The following is a 19,821-nucleotide window of genomic DNA, read 5'->3' on the forward strand; positions in this document are numbered from 1 at the left end:
CATGACTAGTCACTTTACACTTCGCATGAAAAATAAATTAAAAACCACTTAAAATAACCATATATTATTTTGCAGCTATAAAAAGTAGTTATGTGAACCTGTAAGAAGAATCTAGTTTCACAGCAAAAATCTATTTTTATAGATACAGAATCAATGTAAAGTAAACTGCAACCCTACTTCAAATAATAATAATAATAATAAACATCTTAAATTTCAATAGTATTCAACTTGTGGTATCAGATGTATATCGACAGACTTGTTACAAATCATACGCAAAATATTCTAAACCTACTAAAAAATTCAAATTTGCATAACAGAAAAATAAAGATATATCTCAGTATGATATAATTATTTAATGCAGTGCAGTATATTCAGAAGCTATAAGAACAGTAGATAAATGTTCGCTTACTTCTCGATGGACATCCTCCGTTGTAGTGAAAGACAACTTGAAGTTTGTTACGACAAGAGTTCCTGATCGTCCTTGTTTTTGTTCACTTAACGGCACAAACATCAAGACATTTTGTGCCTCTGCTATTGTCACTTCACCTACAAAAGAAAATCAATCTCATTAAAATTCCTAGTAAATGTAAATGCTATTTCCTCTTTCATGCTAATAAAATAATCAAAAGACTTGCCTGAAGTTAAATTGTCAATGTATTAAACCTAATTTACCCTAACATGTCTAGTAACACCCATATACCTCCTCGAATGGAAAATTCTGATAATTAAAATGAAAAAGTTTGGTTGCATCAGCACTTGAGCTATTTGCATCTGTCACATTATGTGAAGCCAAGCCCTTCATCATAACTAAAATCAGTTGACATGTCTCTCCGAGGACTAAAAGTCCGTTAAATACGTTAAAAGCTAATGTTGTAGAGACTGTAGGTACAGATGACTGCATGATGTACTTCAAGGGGATGTGGTTTATGCATGGAGGATAAAAGAATCCTCTTTGTAGCTACAAAAATTTGTAAGACCCTTGACGGACCAACACCAGTCATGTATCCATAACATACAAGAAGAAACTAGATTTTAAAAAATGATCAGGCAATGAAAACATGTGACCATATACCAGCATATAAAGCTCATAAAGAAAAAAAATAGCAATTACAAGGCATGTATGAGTCTGGATGTTCCACGTATGTATCAAGTGAAATGTAAAAAAAATGTGACAAGTACATACACTGGACTGTTTTAATTCGAACTTGGATAATTCATATCACTTAGAAATTTGAAGTCTATTCCCCTTGAAATAATCTTTAATGGTGTGATTTTCTTGTTAATTCAAATCATAGATAATTCGAGTTCGGATTAAAGAGTCCACTGTACTAAAGACTGGCTGCACAATTAAAAGAGACTTTTCAAGTATGCAAGGGAAAGAGATATAAAGGACAAGAAACCAGTGACCAAGGTGACATCAACAAAAGTAATCAAGATTAATTATGTCAAAAGAGGGAAATACTGTCAATGATAATCTGTACTATGTAACATTCTTATTTATTTATCATCATCTTTCTTTCACTTTAGGCTAATCACAACTATGAGGATAATTATGATTGAATAAAATTGATGAAAAGACTCTCACAAAGACATGACTCGGATCTGGGACTGTCAGTGGTAAGAACAACCTCAAACTGAGAGACATTAGTAACATATAATTACCCTAAGAAGTGGTGGACAACACTGTGTGCAAAGATTTCTGCTGTATCTACTCTGTAACATGCACAGTTAAATATGTCAACAAACTGTTTTTGACTCTGCAAGCAACTATCATTTCCAATTGAAAGGTGTTGAGAATTATGAAAAATAAAACATTATTACTAGGGCTGAGCCCATACTGATTCTCTTACTGATACCGCCTGCCCCTGTGGCGGAGTGGTTAGCACATCACACTACAATGCCAGGGGTCCTGGGTTCGAATCCTGGCCTGGGCATGGATATTTGTGAGTGTCCATTCATCAATTTCATCATATCATCACTCATCCCCATCTTCGTAAATTAGCCAAAAGTGGCACAAAAGGTGAAGTAAAATAAAGCAAATCACAAAAAATCTTACCGATACCGATACTTGTATAATTTCAATTTGAAATAAAAAAGATAATTATATGTGTGTGTGTGTGATTTTTATCATCATTACATTTTATATGTATGCATTTCTGACGAGGGGCGATGAATAAATTAACCCAACCAAACGATGCTCTCTTCCAACAATGCATCTCAACTTTACAGTATTCTTTTTAGATAAGTGAAAATCGATCCGTTTTCAAATATGTGAGAAATATTAAGTGCAGCTAAGAGCGAGAAAATCGTCATCGTCGTCCCCCTCTCCCCTTCCCAAAATAACATTACATCATCCGTGAATACAAGAATTGTTTGCAATTTACCAGTCCTGGACACGAAATCTAGAACTAACAGTAAAGCTGTAATGTGACACCAATCTTGTCTCTTTTTGTCCTTTATCAAAAAGAATGAAAATTAGCAAAAAGAAATTTAACGAGAGAATGAAAACTTACCAGTCTCTTGCTTCTATATCAGGCAATCGACTTCAGTACAGTGATATTCCGACTTGACTCTGCTTTCGATATAATATACTATCAGAAAATAATTTCTAAAAAAAATAATTCCAAACTTCTATCGCTTGGCGTGGAAGGAAATCCAAACACATTACTACACTTTCAGAAAGTAAGTGCCATCAACTTAGTGTCACGTACTTGCTGTTCACGGAAACTTGAGTACAGGTTGACTTATCAAATGCACAACTATTTTTTTTTTCAAAACCAAAGGTAAGTTGGAAAAGCTGAACAAACCTTTAAAAAGGAAATTATTTTCGTTTTGGCTGCACTTCTAGCGACTCAAAAACAATGGTATCGGCCATTATCGGTGCAAAAATATCAACCGATACTCAGCCCTAATTTTTACATGAAATATTTCCCCAACAATAAAACTTGCTGAGATGGAAATGTGAAACGTCTTTTCAGTTTTCAATACTGACAAGGAAAAACTTTTCCACATCTTTTAAGTTTTTACAAAATTCGATGGGTTTGCCATGAACCTTTCCCTCTTCTTTAAGTTGATTTTCCTGACTTGTGCATGAACTCCAGATAACTGTACAAGAAGATTAAATTATCACACCACACTAAAAAATACCCACCTGGCAATAATCTTGGTGCTAATGGATCAAGAGATTCTTCCCCACTGGTGCTTAAAGACTGCAATAAAAAAAGAAACTTTGAAATACAGACAACAAAAAAATGGAAGCACTTCCAACTGTTTGATTTTTTTTATTACTATTATTTACAAAAGTGAAATTATATTCATAGAACAGTTGTAGTAAGAGCATGAAAAAATTGGCCTTATAATTTCTGTTTCTGTGTATTTATGTACTACCATACTCAATTTCTTTACTTGCAGATGATATTTGGCTAATTTAAATTTAGCACAAATTCTCATTTTTGCATTTCAAATATGACTTTTTCCTAAAAAAACAAGTTTTAAATAACAGCAATTTTCAGTAAATAATAAAATGGAACAAAATGATATAAATATAGTAAAGCTACCATATTTTTAGATGAAATTCTTCACTCACGCTCTCTGTTTTAAGTCCACTTTATGCACAGATAAGTGACAGTATGAGAAGAAATGACAGAGGGAAGTGAGATTGGGAGGGGAGTATGACAGTGGCGTGCGGTGCTAAATGAGGCAGGGGAACAGGTGATCTGCACTTGCCCCCTCCCCTCCCATACTTGTCGTAATATAATACAGTAGACCAAGAAAAATTGAACCCTTGTTGAAATGAACCAAATAAACATACGATACATATGTTACAAATTGTCAGAAGTTACATACATGAAGCATGTTCTCGGGAACAAACAAGAACAAAAATAATTTGCCACTGGAAGAGTATCCAGTTAATCGTTTTACAGAGTTGTAGTAACGTGTTTGAAAATGCCTTGTGTACGATTTCATTTTTAATTCGGTTAGGATAAGTGTTGGTTTGCTGTCATTTCTGTAAAGTTCAATAAACTAAAAGCTTTCGTCTTCAGCCGGTCAATCATACAACATTCGCTTTCTTGTCCTGCGCCTACCGCTAAGTGCATCTTGGGGCTGTTGGAACAGGTTGACGCGAGCTGTTCCCTCGGAAGCTATTTCGCAGCATTTAGCCAAGGCATTTAGCAGACGCTTAGACTGTAGAACATTTTTCCACTTCGTTATGAATGGCAGACGCAATTTAGCAATGAGATTAGGAAACTATAGACTTACTACACTCAAAACTATCACTACGACGCAATTAAACTTTAGCACATAGCAAAAACACGAAGGAAAACGAATTTGCTCTCTCTCAGCTAGAACAGCTAGAGAGTTCAGCTTCCGTGGTGGTGGGAGGTGGCACCATGAGGATCGTTTACCTTCGCGCGTGGTCGGAAATACTCGGCGTCAGACAGCAGAGGGACGACGAGGGTAGGTGAAGTAAACAAACGTCCAGTCACTGTGCAAGTTTTTCTTCGGTGTGTTGATTTCGGAAGAATGAAGTGTTCTTATTATGTTAATATAGATAATTTAAATAGCTAAAAAGGGCGATAAGTAAAAGGGAACAGCCTGTTCCCTATGTTCCATGGAGGTATGACAAGGACCACCTACACTAATCATTTTTTTTCTTTGCCTTTTGTGCCACTTTTGGCCAATTTGCGAAGATGGGGATGAGTGATGATATGATGAATGGACACTCACAAACATCCATGCCCAGGCCAGGATTCGGACCCTAGATCCCTGGCATCATAGCACGATGTGCTAACCGCTCCGCCACGGGGGCCAGCGAATTAATAAAGAACTCTTTTCAGAATGATGAAGGGGTAATAACAGGAGGGAAAGAACAAAATGGATAAGATCTTAGGACAACATAGCCTTGTTAACAGAAGAGGAAAGAAATTGAGACTTAAATGAGCAGTTCCACATGAAAATAAATGCGTACAAGACAAAGACAACAGTTATCTAAAAGAAAACAAAGAAAGTACTGTGCAATGTGCCTCCACCAATAATCAAACCTGGAACCCCTTGATCACAAGATGCCAGCATTGCCACTATGCCATCGAAGAATTCTATTAACAATTGTAGACATTAAATCAAATTTTACTCCCTCACTGAAATAAACTTTCAAAGACACAGTTTTAGGTTTAAACCGAAGAGGACGTTTTTGGCCTATTTAATTCAGAAGCATTCCCAGAAAAGAACAGAGTAACATATAGGGAGTTCAAATTATTTTAACAAACTACAAATTTAGTTCAACATTTTCAAGTTTGAACTAAATAACTAAAATTGTAATTAAATTGGACAACATACCTGAATGCAGGGCAAGACAAAATAAATCAGGACAATTTCACATTATGACTAAAGTCAGAAAAAATATCAGGGAAGATCTTAAATAAAAAGGGTAACAGTATGGTATAGTGAAAACAAATTTCTTCAAATTTACAGGAGAAACTACTTACGGAACTGAGTTTCTGTAGACTTTTGGAAGCTCGTGGAAGTGATTTCTCCCTTCATTCAACTTATTAGGCTGGTAAATCATGTATTTTTCGACATTAATGTATCTCCGATGCACGATAGCTCTTGCCACTATTACCGTCGACTACGAGAATCAAATGTTCAGTGCGTTCGATCATGTAACCCCCTGTTAGTGTAGCAACCATGCGGTAGTTTTACAACATGACGTGTGAGCAGGTTTTTTTTTCCAATTTAATTTTCTATGTTTGCCTAACCTAACCTTCCGTGAATGGTTTGTGGGGTAAATATGCGGTCTCCCCCGGACGGATTTCTTCAAATTTACTGGAGAAAGTACTTACTGAAATGAGTTTCTTTAGAATTCTGGACGTTCTTAGAGGTATTTTCTTTCACGGAAAGTAAAAACATCGTTTTTGAATGCTGCCGAACAAGAATCAATCACTTATTAAGTAAAAGAAATTGGCATTGCCTGCCACATTATGCCATTGTTTCCATTGTGTGCGTGCAGACAGATGGCGAGACCGTTGAAAGTCACGCGATCTCTGCAGTGTTTCCAAACGTGCCTTCTTTTTACGGAAATTTCTATTTTTAACTATGTTCGCCACGCTTTCTTTGTCGTAAACACGTCGTTGTGTTTCAAGAAGATGACGTGTCAAGGATGCGTCGTGAAGTTGTTGTCGGATGTAGAAAATGTAGTGGAATTTGTGGTTCAACACGGGATCGTGAAGAAAGAAATAGATTGTGAAAAATGTGGAAGTACATGCAAGCTGCACATTCGACCAAATGGGAAGTGGGTATATGCCTCTACGAAGCGAGTCCAAGGACGTGGCAAGTTAAAGTGCAAAAGAGTTCCGTATTGATTTGAAAGATCTGCAAGATTGGGAACCTTCAAAGGACAAAGTAAACTCTCGGTGCAACAGATCATACAATTTTGTAAACTGTGGCTACTTTTTCCATACCCAAGACAGGATTCCATACAATTCGAACTGGGCATAAGTGAAGGAACAGTGGTGGACTGATCAAACCATTGTAGGCAAGTGTGTGAGGAATGGGTATTACGGAATTCTAGACCAATTGGAGGTCATGGAGTCATTGTAGAAGTAGATGAGGCAAAGTTCAGGAAAACCAAAACATGTGTAAATGGGAGAGCCCATCCACTCGATGGACCTTCGGAGGAATTGAAAGGGGAAATCCTACATGTTTCTTCATGGTTCCCATAGAAAACCGAACCAAGGATACTCTGCTGACAGTCATACGTCAATACATTCTTCCTGGGACAACAATAATGTCAGACTGCTGGAAAGCATATCAACCTACAAGGAGAAGGCTACCAACACCTGAGAGTTAACCATAGTGTTGAATTTGTCGACACAACTGCAATTGGACATATTCATCAGCAGAATGTGCAACAACTCAGGGTGAAGAAATTCCAATCCATTCACAAAACATCGAGAGGGTTTGGCGTAATGTCCGGCATTCAATTCGTGTTTGGAAGAAGAAAATATCACTTCACAGAATATTTATCTGAGTACCTCTTCAAAAGTAATTTTCCACGGGAGACAAGAGTTCATGAATTTTTTAAACAAGCAGCTACCGTTCAGTACATGTGAGTACAAAAATAGATATTCCAAGTAGCAATATTCCACGTTTTGTGTTCATTGAAATTGTAAGTGGCTTGTATTGTGTTAATTGAACTTTTAAATTTCTCCAATCAAACGCAATATAACGCATTTTCTGTTTATTGAACTTTTCATTTTACTTCAACATGTAAAATTCAATGTAGAAGAAAAGAGAATATATTTTGTCTAGTCATGTATTATTTTTTTTTATTTCTAACGTGTTTAAATGTTTATTATTTTAACTATGTTTGCCTAACCTAACTAAAACTTAACCCACCCTTATCGTGCATGGTTTGTGGAGGTAAACATGAAAAAAAATCGAAATAGTACATAATTTTCCGTCATGAAGGTTTGAAACACTGCTTGCGCACTGAAAATCGACAAAACACAAGCTGGCGCGTCATGACGCACGATGATCCATTACGAGTGCACGCCATATTGTCTATTACAGAAGCGGAACAAGTAAGACAAATAATCAATCGTAATATGAAAAGTTGACACTATTATATGGAAAAAGGCATAACTTCACCTTAAAGAATGTTCCGCAAGGCAAAATAGGTTAGTACCAGTAGTAAAATTAAAGAAATCGCCTAAATAAGTGAAAGGTGTCCGGGCGTTATCGCATATTTACCGTTTGTGGATCAATTTTCGCTTAAAAACCTTCTGTGAATAGTTTGTGCAGCATTTTTTGGTTAATAAGTTTGGAAAAAAGATGACGTGTGAGCGTTTTTTTTGTTTGTGTTTTTTTTCAATTTCATTTTCTATGTTTGCCTAACCTAACTGAAACTAACCTTCCGTGAATAGTTTGTGAATCAATTTTCGCTTAAAAACCTACTGTGAATAGTTTGTGCAGCATTTTTCAGTTTATAAGTTTGGAAACACTGCATACCAGCTGACGATAGACAATGTGAATCAAGATTTGCCCACCATATTGTGTGTAACGAAAGTGAATTAGCAACGAACAATAAATACTTGTAATGTGAAAAATTACGCTTTTTTCAGTGAAGAAAGCAAAATCCATACTGTTACCAAAGAAAGAACTGCCTCAACTAAATTGGGATGTCTGGAAACCTTACATCTGGGGTTTCACTATACCCAAATTCAAGAGCAAGAGTCCTATTTTTATCATTATTATTATTGCTGTAGCCAGTAGGTTTAAATTTATTCAGAAAACTCTTTTAAATGGTAAGTGAAAATGATTAGTACATTGTTCAAAGGATAGATATCCAAAAAGATATTTCTTTTAAAATACAGCTTTTGTTCCTAACAAAATGTTTTCAGTCATTTCAATGTTAGTTTCCCTGGTATCACAGTGCACATCAAGCAAAATTCAGCTTTCTTTCCAAGGATTTTGTATTAATCTTTTCAATTGCTTTTTACTCCACTTTATGCTTAGAAAGGCTTTAACTTGTGATCCAAAATACTGACATATTCTGGCACTGGGAATTTACCCCAGACCACTTGATTAGAACATGACATAGCAATAGATCGGATGCCATGGAGATGTAATAGGCTATGTTACAAGAAAATTTAGCCAGAGTGACTGTTATGTGTTGTTTGATCTCCTAGTACATATTGGTTTAAAGTAGTCGTAACAGTACCCAACACGAAATTCCACAACAGCAGCTATAATTTTACATCATTAGGTTAGGATTATTAGGCTTGGGACTGACACTTATCTTCGACATGTTTTCTTGCTATTCGAGTGTGACTAAAATGGCTTTTACAAATAAAAAATGGCAAAAGTACAGAGAGGTGGTAGGTTTTTACTAACACGGGCCATACTTTGGGATCGAATATCTCAGTCATTTGTGTTTTCCGCATGCTGGAACTAACTTTATATCATGTAAAGCATCGAAATCTGCTTATTAAAAAGAAAATCAACATAATTATCGGGGGGGGGGGGTACAGTGGGTCAACGTCCCCGTAAATTCAATGATGTGTTTTGTACATGGGTCTCTTTAGCGGTAAATAACTATGTAGAAATTTGGACATCAAGCTTCCTGTTAATTACGATCATATGTTTTAAACCATAACACAAGCACAAGATTCTAACATAATTACAAATTTATTCACTCGTAATGTAACTTCGGTATAAAAAAAAAAAAAAAAAAAAATGGCGCCGACTAGCGTAGATGTGTGTGTATCTGCTCCTACAAATTTACGTATAAAGAGTGATGATAAATGTGCAAAATGTAAGAGGGTAGTAAAAAACGGCATTTTGTGTGATTCATGTGATAAGTGGCTGCATTTTAGATGTGGAAACGTGCCGAAAGAAGAAGGAATTGAAGAAAATACTGAATGGTTTTGTCCCCAGTGCATCAAAGATGGCGGCCATACTATCTCCCCAAAGGACAATGAAGAACATGATGGTTCAACTCTTCTAGAAATTGTTAAAATACTTGAAAGTGATATTTTGGAACTAAAAAATGAAAATCAAATCCTGAGAAACAAACTAGAAACCATCGAAAAAAGAAACAAATGTAATGACTCCACCCACACATGGACGCAAGTTGTGAAGCATGGCAGAAAATCGAGCAAAAGCAATGAAACTGTAACTTTCATAAACAAGAATAGATTCAGCATCTTGCAGGAACTCCCAGTGGAAGACATGTGTACAGTGAAAGATACAGGCAATCTTTGTAAATATGCCTCAGCAGTAAATCCAACTAAAATTGAGAAGAGAAATAGGCAAAAACCTAGTCATCTGCAAGTGCACATTTTTGCAGACAGTCACGGCAGAGGTCTAGCAGGTGTAATGAAGAAACAACTAGGTGAAATTCCAGTCGATAGTGTTATCAAGCCTGGAGCTAAAATACAAGAGATCGTAAGTGGCATAAAACCTGTAAATTTGAAAAAAAAACTGTGTAGTTATCATGGCTGGTGCAAACAATGTGGCCTGCAACGAAGGACAGGATGTTGCAGAAACACTGGAAGAGAAACTGAATGATCTGGCCATGTCGAAAGTGATTGTTGTGAATATACCTCATAGATATGATCTGCGGTCTGACTCGTGTGTAAATATTGCAGTACATAATACAAACAGGAAAATCAAATATTTGTGTAAAAAGTATAAGAATGTAGAAATGTTAGATATAAGTAGGTTAGGGAATGATAAACACACAAACCATGGTTTGCATTTAAATTGGTCAGGTAAGCAGGGGGTATGTGATCAATTATGTACGATAATTAAAAATCATAGTGCAAATCAAAGTAAAAGCTCCAAACCTATCGAGCTGAAATGGCAAGAAACGGAACCAAAGCAGGGAAACTTTCTGCCCCACCCGGCCTCATAAGCAAAGACAGGCCCTCACTGAGTCGGGTGGTGGACAATCCAATTCATAATTATGATGCGAGATTAATCCACGAAGATATTCAAACACGATTATTACGGCAAGCCAAGTTAGGGATACCACCTTGTAATGGAAATGATATCTTACTACTGCATCTGAACATTAGATCCATTAGAAATAAATTAGATGAACTAGAAATATTAATGGGGGGAATAAATAACTGTATTTTAAGCATAAACGAACACTGGCTACGGGATGAAGAATTGCAAATATATGTACCTCCAGGTTCCAGGTTAATTACTGGCTATTGCAGATCAAATATGAATCATGGTGGTGTATCACTATATATCAGCGACAACCTAGATACCAGCTTTAAAATCTTAGATGTTAGTCAGTTTTGCATAGAATGGTGTTTTGAAGTGGCTGCTATGTCACTACCAAATTTAAGAACAATTGTTATCTCAGTGTACAGAGCACCTGAAAGTAATGTAGAATTTTTTATCGAGTGTGTGCAAAATATTATTTCGTACCTAGACAAAAACTTTAACAAACATAAAATAATTATTCTTGGAGACATCAATTTTGACATTCGAAACAGTACCCCTAAGCCATGGGCGTCCGGAAGGGGGGGCAAGGGGGGGCCGTGGCCCCCCCCCCTGGAAAATGAAAGTCAACCAAAAAATATGTATTTCACACATAAAATTTCATTTTAGTCACAATAATATGTGTTAATTATTGCATTAACACCATAAATTCAAATTAAAGCAATGTTTTTTAGGGAACAACACTATTTTTGGGGAAAATTTGCCTTCGTTTGCCCCCCCTGGAAAAAAATACCTTCCTTGCCCCTCCCTGGAAAAAATCCTGCGGACGTCCATGCCCTAAGCAAATACATCTTCTAAATATTTTAAAATCTTTCAACTATTATTGCGCAAACAATAGGCCAACAAGACTAGACTCTTGTCTAGATAACATTTTAACAAACCTAGATAAATACTGCTATGAGATAGGGATATTCAATACATTTTATTTAACGGACCACAAAGGCTTATGGTTAAAATTGAACAATAATATACCTCTGAATACTATACATAAACAAATTAAATCTGTTAGACTAATTAATGATAACAGGCTGAATATACTAAGAAACAAATTAAAAGACGTTGATTGGATTCATTTAATTTTCTCAAGTGCAAATGTCGATGCATTATTTGAGAAATTTATGAGTACCATCTCTGATATATGTAACGACTGCTGTCCTAGAGTCCAAAAAAAGGAGAAACCAATTAAAGCTAAACGCGAACAAAGACACTTAGGTCAATGGTATAATCCACACTTGAGTAAATTAAAAATCTTGCTTATGATGTATTATAATGGATTTAAAAATGGTAACGCAGATAAGAACAGATATATCAAACTAAGAAATATTTACAGATCAGATATTAGAAAAGCTAAATGCACAGCAAATGATAAATTTATTAATAACTCCAATAATAAATGCAAAGCAGCTTGGAATGTCATTAAGGCAGAATTAGGCAGAGGGAAACCCAGAAGAAAAGAAAATGTTCCGATTACTCCAAGCGAATTTAATGATTTCTTTGTCAGGGTAGGTAACAAATTGGATACAAACCACAATTCTATGAACCAATTTGATTATGAATATAATAATCTCATGTCACAAGACATCTGTAACATTTTGACTGACTTCCGGTGGCATGAGACCCAACCTGCTGATATTTTAAAAGCAGCAGAAAAACTAAATAATTCAAAATCGGAAGACTTTTATGGAATGTCTAACTTTATTTTAAAAAGAATCATTGATATTCTACAGTACCCACTTTGCATTCTCATAAACTGGATGATGTATTGTGGGCACTTTCCTTCCTGCCTCAAGCTCTCGGTCGTCATACCCGTGTATAAAAAGGGTGATAAATCGAGCCCCGACAATTACCGTCCTATATCACTTGTTCCCATTGTCTCAAAAATTATAGAACACTGTTTATATAATCAACTCGATAGCTATTTCACAAATAATAATTTATATACAAGTGCACAGTATGGTTTCAGAGCCCATCTCTCCACTGTGAAAGCGAATGAAACCATTGTTTCCACAGTGTTAGATGCATTTGAATCCAAACTTTCTGTAAGTGCAACACTTATCGATCTGAGTAAAGCCTTTGACTCTGTTTCCCATCAAATATTAATAAAAAAATTACACTTCTATGGCATCAAAGAAACTGAACTTGCTCTAATAAAATCCTACTTATCAAATAGACAACAAATGGTCACTGTAGACAACATAAAATCAGAATTCTTAAATATAAAAAATGGAGTTCCACAAGGTTCTGTCCTCGGCCCATTGTTGTTCAATATTTATATAAATGACTTACCTAAAATTATTCCTCATAAGACTGTTTTATATGCAGATGATACCACATTCCTTACGGTGGGCAGTGACAAATTTACAGTTGAGAAGCTTGATAAGGAAATAGAGGAAAGGTCCACTTTTTGGTTTGAAACAAATCAACTTACAATTAATGAAAATAAAACAGAGAAAATATTTTTTACATTAGGAAATGGCCATGAATGGACTTCTGTAAAACTTCTTGGTTTACACTTAGACTCCAAATTATCTTGGGAGTCGCAAACAAATCACCTATGTTCCAAACTTGCCAGGGTGGTATTTCTACTTAAAAAGCTTAGAACATGCATTAGCAAGGATTTGTTGCTGCAATCATATTATGCATATTTTCATAGCCTTCTGACTTATGGAATTCTCTTGTGGGGAAACTCATCTGGTGCTGGGGATGTATTTATCTGGCAGAAAAAAGCTTTACGAAGCATGGCAGGAGTGTTTGATCAGTCTGTTTCCTGTAAAAATCTCTTTAAAGAACTAAAGATAATGACTGTGCCAAGCTCATATATATTTACCTGTCTAGTGTATACAAAAGAAAATGTACATAATTATAATGCAAGACACACTGTGCACAGACACAATACAAGATTCTGTTACAAGCTCGACACACCATCAATCAGATTAAGTAAAACACAAAATAGTTATAAGTATTTAGGAATTAAGTTATACAACATGTTACCAGAAGCTGCTCACAGTGTCTCTTTTAAAAAATTTAAAAGTGTACTTTAATCCTGGTTAAAAGAAAAGGTCTTCTACAATCTAGAAGAATTTGAAATCCATCCCAAAAATGATTTAATATTCTAGAATGTATTGTATTGTTTATTTCCTGTTTTATGAATTATTGTTATGTATATTGCCACTGCCATATTTATATTATTTCATCGTCACTAATATTATAATTGTCTTATGTCCATGTACTCTTACTTTATATATGCATATACTCACATATTAATATCTATAACATATTGTAGTTCCATGTAATCCCTCTCTATATATATAATTATATATTTACATATATACAATAACAAATATGTAACCAATAACTGACGACATCTATTGCATTGTACAATGTCTAACGATGAATAAATATATTGTATTGTATTGTATTGTACTAAATATCAGAGTTATAAGGCATAATTATTACGCAAATGTTTATTTCATTATCCTATAGTATGCGAAACAGAGCTAGCACTGAAAAATGACAATATGATGCATCAACTCAGGTATTCTGCAATGATGAAAGTTATCTCATATGTAAAATTGGCTCAATGAATTTAGTGTAGGTGTATTTCAAGCTTACCTGCAATTCTTGCTCGTCAATATCCACATAACTCTTGAAACTGTTTGACATCTTAATTGGTTCTACTTATCTGCAAACAACAATTTGCGTTATAGTGAGCATTATATTACTTTCAATTAAATGTACTTAGACTGACTTTAACAATAAACACTTTCTATACTAATAATTATTAGTAGTTACAAGCATAACCAGCAGTTTCCCACCACTACCGGAAGTAGAAACAGCGGAAATGTATCTATCGATAAATCGCTTACTGGATCAAAGCTGGGTCTTTCCGTGTGAAGAAGGAACACGCATGTTCGGTTCGGAATAGGAAATGTTTGTCATTCCTTCGTATTTCAGGAACTTCTTGAGGTTCTGGTTTTCCCCAACACTGTGAAAATCTCAAATTCTACCAGGATTGGCATGATTAAAACAACTTGTTTTAAACGTTAACACACCAATTTGTTTATTTCACAGAAATTTAAATATTTCAAACATAGTGTTCTTAACATTTTATTTTTAGAATAGAATATAAGGTCCCTTAATTTTTTGCTTTTATAGGGTGACCAGATATTTGTTGACCAAAAAGAGTATAGTCTATAGGTTGAAGGTGCGCATGCACTTTGCTCTTTCACGGGGTCCGCTAAAATCCCGCGCGACTTCTTGACAGTCTAATCATGTCTAATTATCCTGGAAATTATGCAAAATTAAAACTTCCTTTTCATTTTACACTAATTTTGCACAAATAACTATATTTTGTGACTACATGATATCTATTTTAATATTCTGAAGCAAATTTCTTGGTAAGTTGATGCATGTAATTGGAGGAGAATATTTACACACCAATATTGATCAATATTTTGAACAAATTTTAATTATTGCAATTTTCAAGTATCGGTATCGGCGGGAATCGGTAAGAGTATCGGTATCGGTTCAAAGTGGTATCGGCTCAGCCCTAATCATTATCATTAAATTCCAATGAATTTGAAATATGTTTTGCTTGTTGATGGAATATGAAAATGACACTTGAAATTGTTCATAAGAAATTCTTGAGTCAAGGAGTAAATACTTCAGTTTGTCGACATCATGACGTTTTCCGTTCTGTGGATTTTAAGGCATTTTTACGCGTAAAATAATGAATGAAATTAAATAGCAAGGAAAAGAGTATATTTGGGGATTTTTGCAAATTGAAAAGAGTATAGAGTATATGAGCCTCTAAAAGAGTAATCTTAAAAAGAGTATGTCTGGTCACCCTAGCTTTTAAGGTGCGTTGCAAAATGATAACAACGGTACCGCAGATAGCGAAATGGGGAAAACAAAAAGCAAACGGAAAATAAAAACGATGGCCACGGACACAGATAGACGTGTGTATTATACGGAAGCAGTTACTGTTCGCGCAGACGGGTATATGTACGAGCAAGTACGAAAACATGGCACATGAGGTCGGCCGAGTGTTGCAAAATGATAAGAACGGAGCCAGGTAACGCCTTTCCCGTGACACCAGAGGCAGCGAATGAACACGTCTCAGCACGCACCAACGGCAGACAGTTGTTAACAGTGATTTGCCCAGGAAAGGTGGCGAGGAAGTCGTGCGTACAAGTGTAGTAGAAAGGGCCGTGGAAAAGCGTTGTCAGAACGTGAAAAAGGCCAGATATTGGCTTATAAAAAAGAGGGAGTGGCTGCGAATGTGATCGCACGTCGGCTTGGGCGGAGTGCGTGTGTGATGAACAATTATCTGCGATTAAGGGAACAACATGGTATAAAGAAAGCGCCGGGAAGGCCGCGAAAATTAACGCCGCGACCGGAACGTTCTGTTGTGAGGAAGTTGGCAGCTGGGAACACATCACTTGGACAGTTGTCTCGCGATCCGAATATGCGTGTACATAAATCCACGCTCTGCAGGATTGTCAAACGGTGCAATCGTCTTCTCTATCTTCTAATGGTGTGGGGTGGCTTAGGATATCATGGCACCACCAACCTAGCATTTCCTACGGGTCGTCTGAATGCACCAGCATACCAAACCATACTGGATGACAACCTATTGCCTTTTGCTGCACACATAGCTGACACCCCATGGGTGTTCCAACAAGACAACGCCACAATACACACGGCTGAATCCACTGTAATGTGGTTTCTGGAGAAGAACGTCTTTGCAATGGCTTGGCCTGCTAATTCTCCAGACGTTAATCCTATGGAGAAACTTTGAGGTATTCTTTGCCGAGCTGTATATGCCAATGGTACCCAGTACCTATGACAACATCCACGATCTACGACATGCTATTGTTGCTGCATGGAACGATCTCGATGTTACTCTGTTGCAAACACTCGTGGATAACATGAGTTTTCCGTATTGTGCACCGACAAGGTTCCTTTATTGGCTAATAAGTGATAGTGTTCGTATCATTTTGCAACTGTCGGAGTGGCCTGTTTTGTCTTTTTTTCTAAACTGTACATATTGCCCTTGTTGTCACATGCCTGTTACTTTTCAGAACGATTTGTGTGCTCTTTCTGTAATAATATAACCATTGATTATATGTTCCTACTCTTATTTTCGTTACTTTGTACACTTTCCCACAGCGTTCTTATCATTTTGCAACGCACCTTAGATAGATTCAGCTTAGGGCTGCTCTCCCACCTAACTCAGGACTTCTAAAACACATTTTGATACTGGATTTGGTGTTGGTGTTCGATTAGATTACTGTTTTATTTTTGTGTCATTCAGTTTACTGTGCAAAGAAATATGTTCAGTGGACAAAAACGTATATTCAGGAGTACCTGTTTCTAGAAATCGAAATTCGCGATTAAAATTACCACCTGAGCGCTAGTGTCGCTTCCAATATGGCCGCTCTAAGTAGGATAGATCCTTGTTTACATTCAGCAGTAGTACAAAAGAGCAGCGTGTTGTCATGACTGGTATGGTAGAAAACGTTTAAATTACGCATTATTTTTAAATATTGCGAATGCGATGTGAATTCCAGGTACTCTAACAAACGTGAAGCTGTACTGAGAACGAAGCATTTAATTATAATAGGCAAAAATAACACGGAAAATGCAGACGAAACTATGTATACGCACTGGTTGTCCAAAGCAGTGCTGTATCATCTGCGCGTCATGTAACTGGGGTTCTCGGAAATTATTTGAAAATAAAGGAATTGAAATTGACCTGTACTTGAAAAGCTGGGACAGGAGAAAATTGCGAACATATCGTTGCAGTTCTTTCTCGAAAGAGAAAGGCTGGTTTAATAATAATATTCACGATTTCATGACCAGGCTATACTCACTGAAAAAGGACAACGTACTGAATGAAACAGTAACATTAGCATATCCACTTTTTTCTGGTTACATTTGACATTAATTCATTCTCAAACTATTTTCATCTTCTCTCTTAATCGACTTGCACCTGTTCCAAATTTCACACATACGTAACACCGGTAATACATGGACGCATTGGTTAAGACGCTTCATGATTTTTCGAAAAAAAAAAGCTTTATTTATAAAGTACAATTTAAAGCTTTACTTTCATGGAAATATATATTTATCTCTCGATAAATGATGTAAGCAGACTCGTGCATTCTTCGTAATTTCCTTGCCGAATTACAGTGTTATATCCCCCATACCAATCTTCTGTCAATTACGTTTTCCCTGATTTATTAACAAATTTCATTTTGTTGATTCCACGGGGTGGAAACACATGAAAACTTTTAATTTGTTCCGACCCATAAAACTATTTAGAGCAAAAAAACAAAACAAAAAAAACCCTGAACAGTAGACCTTACTTTCTCGCATATTGACCATGCTTTAAACGACTTCAACACAACGTATCCTACTTATGCCCGGTTCGCTCAACCATCTTTAAAACGTTCTTAACGAGTTGATAGTTAACGCACCACTAAAATCTTAGCAGCCTGTTAAACTTTTAATGTTCGCTCAAGCGATTTTATAGGCCTGTTAACTAACGACATGTTAGAGACGTTTTGCTTTGATGCCTTACTATTCTCATACTTTGATACGAGAAATGCAACGTTTTCATTGGTTGCACCGTGGACAGTAGACTGTGCATAAGCGGATTTGGGCTTTTTTGTATGAAATCCCAGGAACAAAAATAAATAATGTGTAACACATAAACATATGTTTAAGAAATGAATGTTAGTTAGGTATTTACGTCCGCACACCGAAAATGTTATGTATTAGGATTAACAGTTACATTGTAATTTCGTAAGTTAGATTTAAATGAGTGCCTACCGACTGCCAATACAAGATCAAAAATATGTAAATAAAAACTACTGTTCTAGGTTAGGATAATCTGAAGTTTGATAAATTTAATTATATGAAAATGGCATTGCAAAAGAGGCCTAAAGGTGGAAATGAACGTGTGTTTGCTATAATAATTTTCCTCAACAAAAGAGAACATTTCACGAAATATACACCATGCATAACTTTACTTACTGTGCCATGGCAATTAAATAATATGTAAATATTGCAAGTCACTTCTATTGGGATTGATGTGGATGTGGCTTTGCAAACAAGAAATCTACTGTTTCCAAATAATCACTGACAAAAAAAGAAGGCACGTAAAATGTTTACCAGTATGATTACCGTTCATGCGTATGTACAAGGGACGTTTCTGAATGGTTGTGTTTTTGTTTTGTACAAATATTTTTCAAAGAAAAAAATATACAATAAACAATACAATACGATATTTTATATTTGATTTATCATAAATGGTAAAAAGGACAAGTACACTGTTAGACAGTATCCTCACCACTTGTACGAACGTACCGTGCAAGAAATAATTTCCGAATGCGTGGTAGTGTGTTTTACAAACAAATATGCATACTTTTACAATGTCCATGCACGAAACTACATTACCAGACACAGCTTATGATTAAGCTTTTTTCTTAATGAAACATACATGTGTAGTACGGTAATACTTTACATTATGTTTGGTTATTCATTATGTGATGAAATTGTAGTCATTCAGAAAATGTACCTTGTACATAGAACGGTTGATTAATATGATATTTTACATTTGATTTTTCATAACTGGTAAAAAAGCACAAAAAAAAAAACAAGTGCATTGTTAGACAGTACCATTATCACTTGTACGTATGTACAAAGAAAAATTTCCGAATGCATGGTAGTGTGTTTTTCAAACAAATATGTATACTCTTACAATTTCCATGCACGAAACGACAATACCTTTAAACTGCTTAGGACCTGAAGCTTTTTTCCTTAATGAAACATACATGTGTAGTACGGTTTTTTACAATATGTTTGGTTATTCATTATGTGATGAAATTGTAGTCATTCAGAAAATGTACCTTGTACATGGAACGGTTGATTAATATGATGTTTTACATTTAATTTATCATAACTGGTAAAAAATATAACCAGTGGACTCACACAATATCATTACCACTTGTACGTATGTACAAGGAATAATTTCCGAATGGATGGTAGTGTGTTTTATGTCACTGCACAATGTCAAAATGTTACATGCACGAAACTATATACCTGAAACTGCTTAGGACCTCGAAGCTTTTTTTCTTAATGAAACAACATATGTAAGCTATATTACGTGATGAGATGGTAGTCGTTCGTAAATGTACCTTGTACATGTAACGGTTGATGATTTTTTTCAATTTTTAAGTGCTCTTTCAGTTTGTTATGAATACGATTTAATTTCCATTTGCACCGTTATATGTGAGCCCA

General features: G+C 35.7%; 1 protein-coding gene across 3 annotated transcripts in view; it reads right to left on the reverse strand.

The window, feature by feature from the left end:
- Positions 1-16,300, reverse strand: part of LOC146002879 (myotubularin-related protein 10-A) — a 39,174-nt gene extending 22,874 nt beyond the window's left edge. The window contains exons 1-4 of one of the 3 annotated variants that reach the window (XM_083140909.1): positions 16,088-16,300; positions 14,128-14,197; positions 3,152-3,209; positions 410-546 (exon numbers count right to left, since the gene is read on the reverse strand). In XM_083140909.1, the coding sequence (XP_082997035.1) occupies positions 410-546; positions 3,152-3,209; positions 14,128-14,178 (246 nt within the window). In that variant the 5' untranslated portion in view covers positions 14,179-14,197; positions 16,088-16,300. Of the gene's footprint in view, positions 1-409; positions 547-3,151; positions 3,210-14,127; positions 14,357-14,381; positions 14,394-16,087 lie in introns of those variants that run through there. The other 2 variants (XM_083140910.1, XM_083140907.1) reach the window with 2 other exon arrangements.
- Between the last annotated feature and the right edge of the window lie 3,521 nt (positions 16,301-19,821).

The sequence above is a fragment of the Lepisma saccharinum genome, chromosome 19 (genome assembly GCF_977018435.1).
Source record: "Lepisma saccharinum chromosome 19, izLepSacc3.1, whole genome shotgun sequence".
NCBI lineage: Eukaryota > Metazoa > Arthropoda > Insecta > Zygentoma > Lepismatidae > Lepisma > Lepisma saccharinum.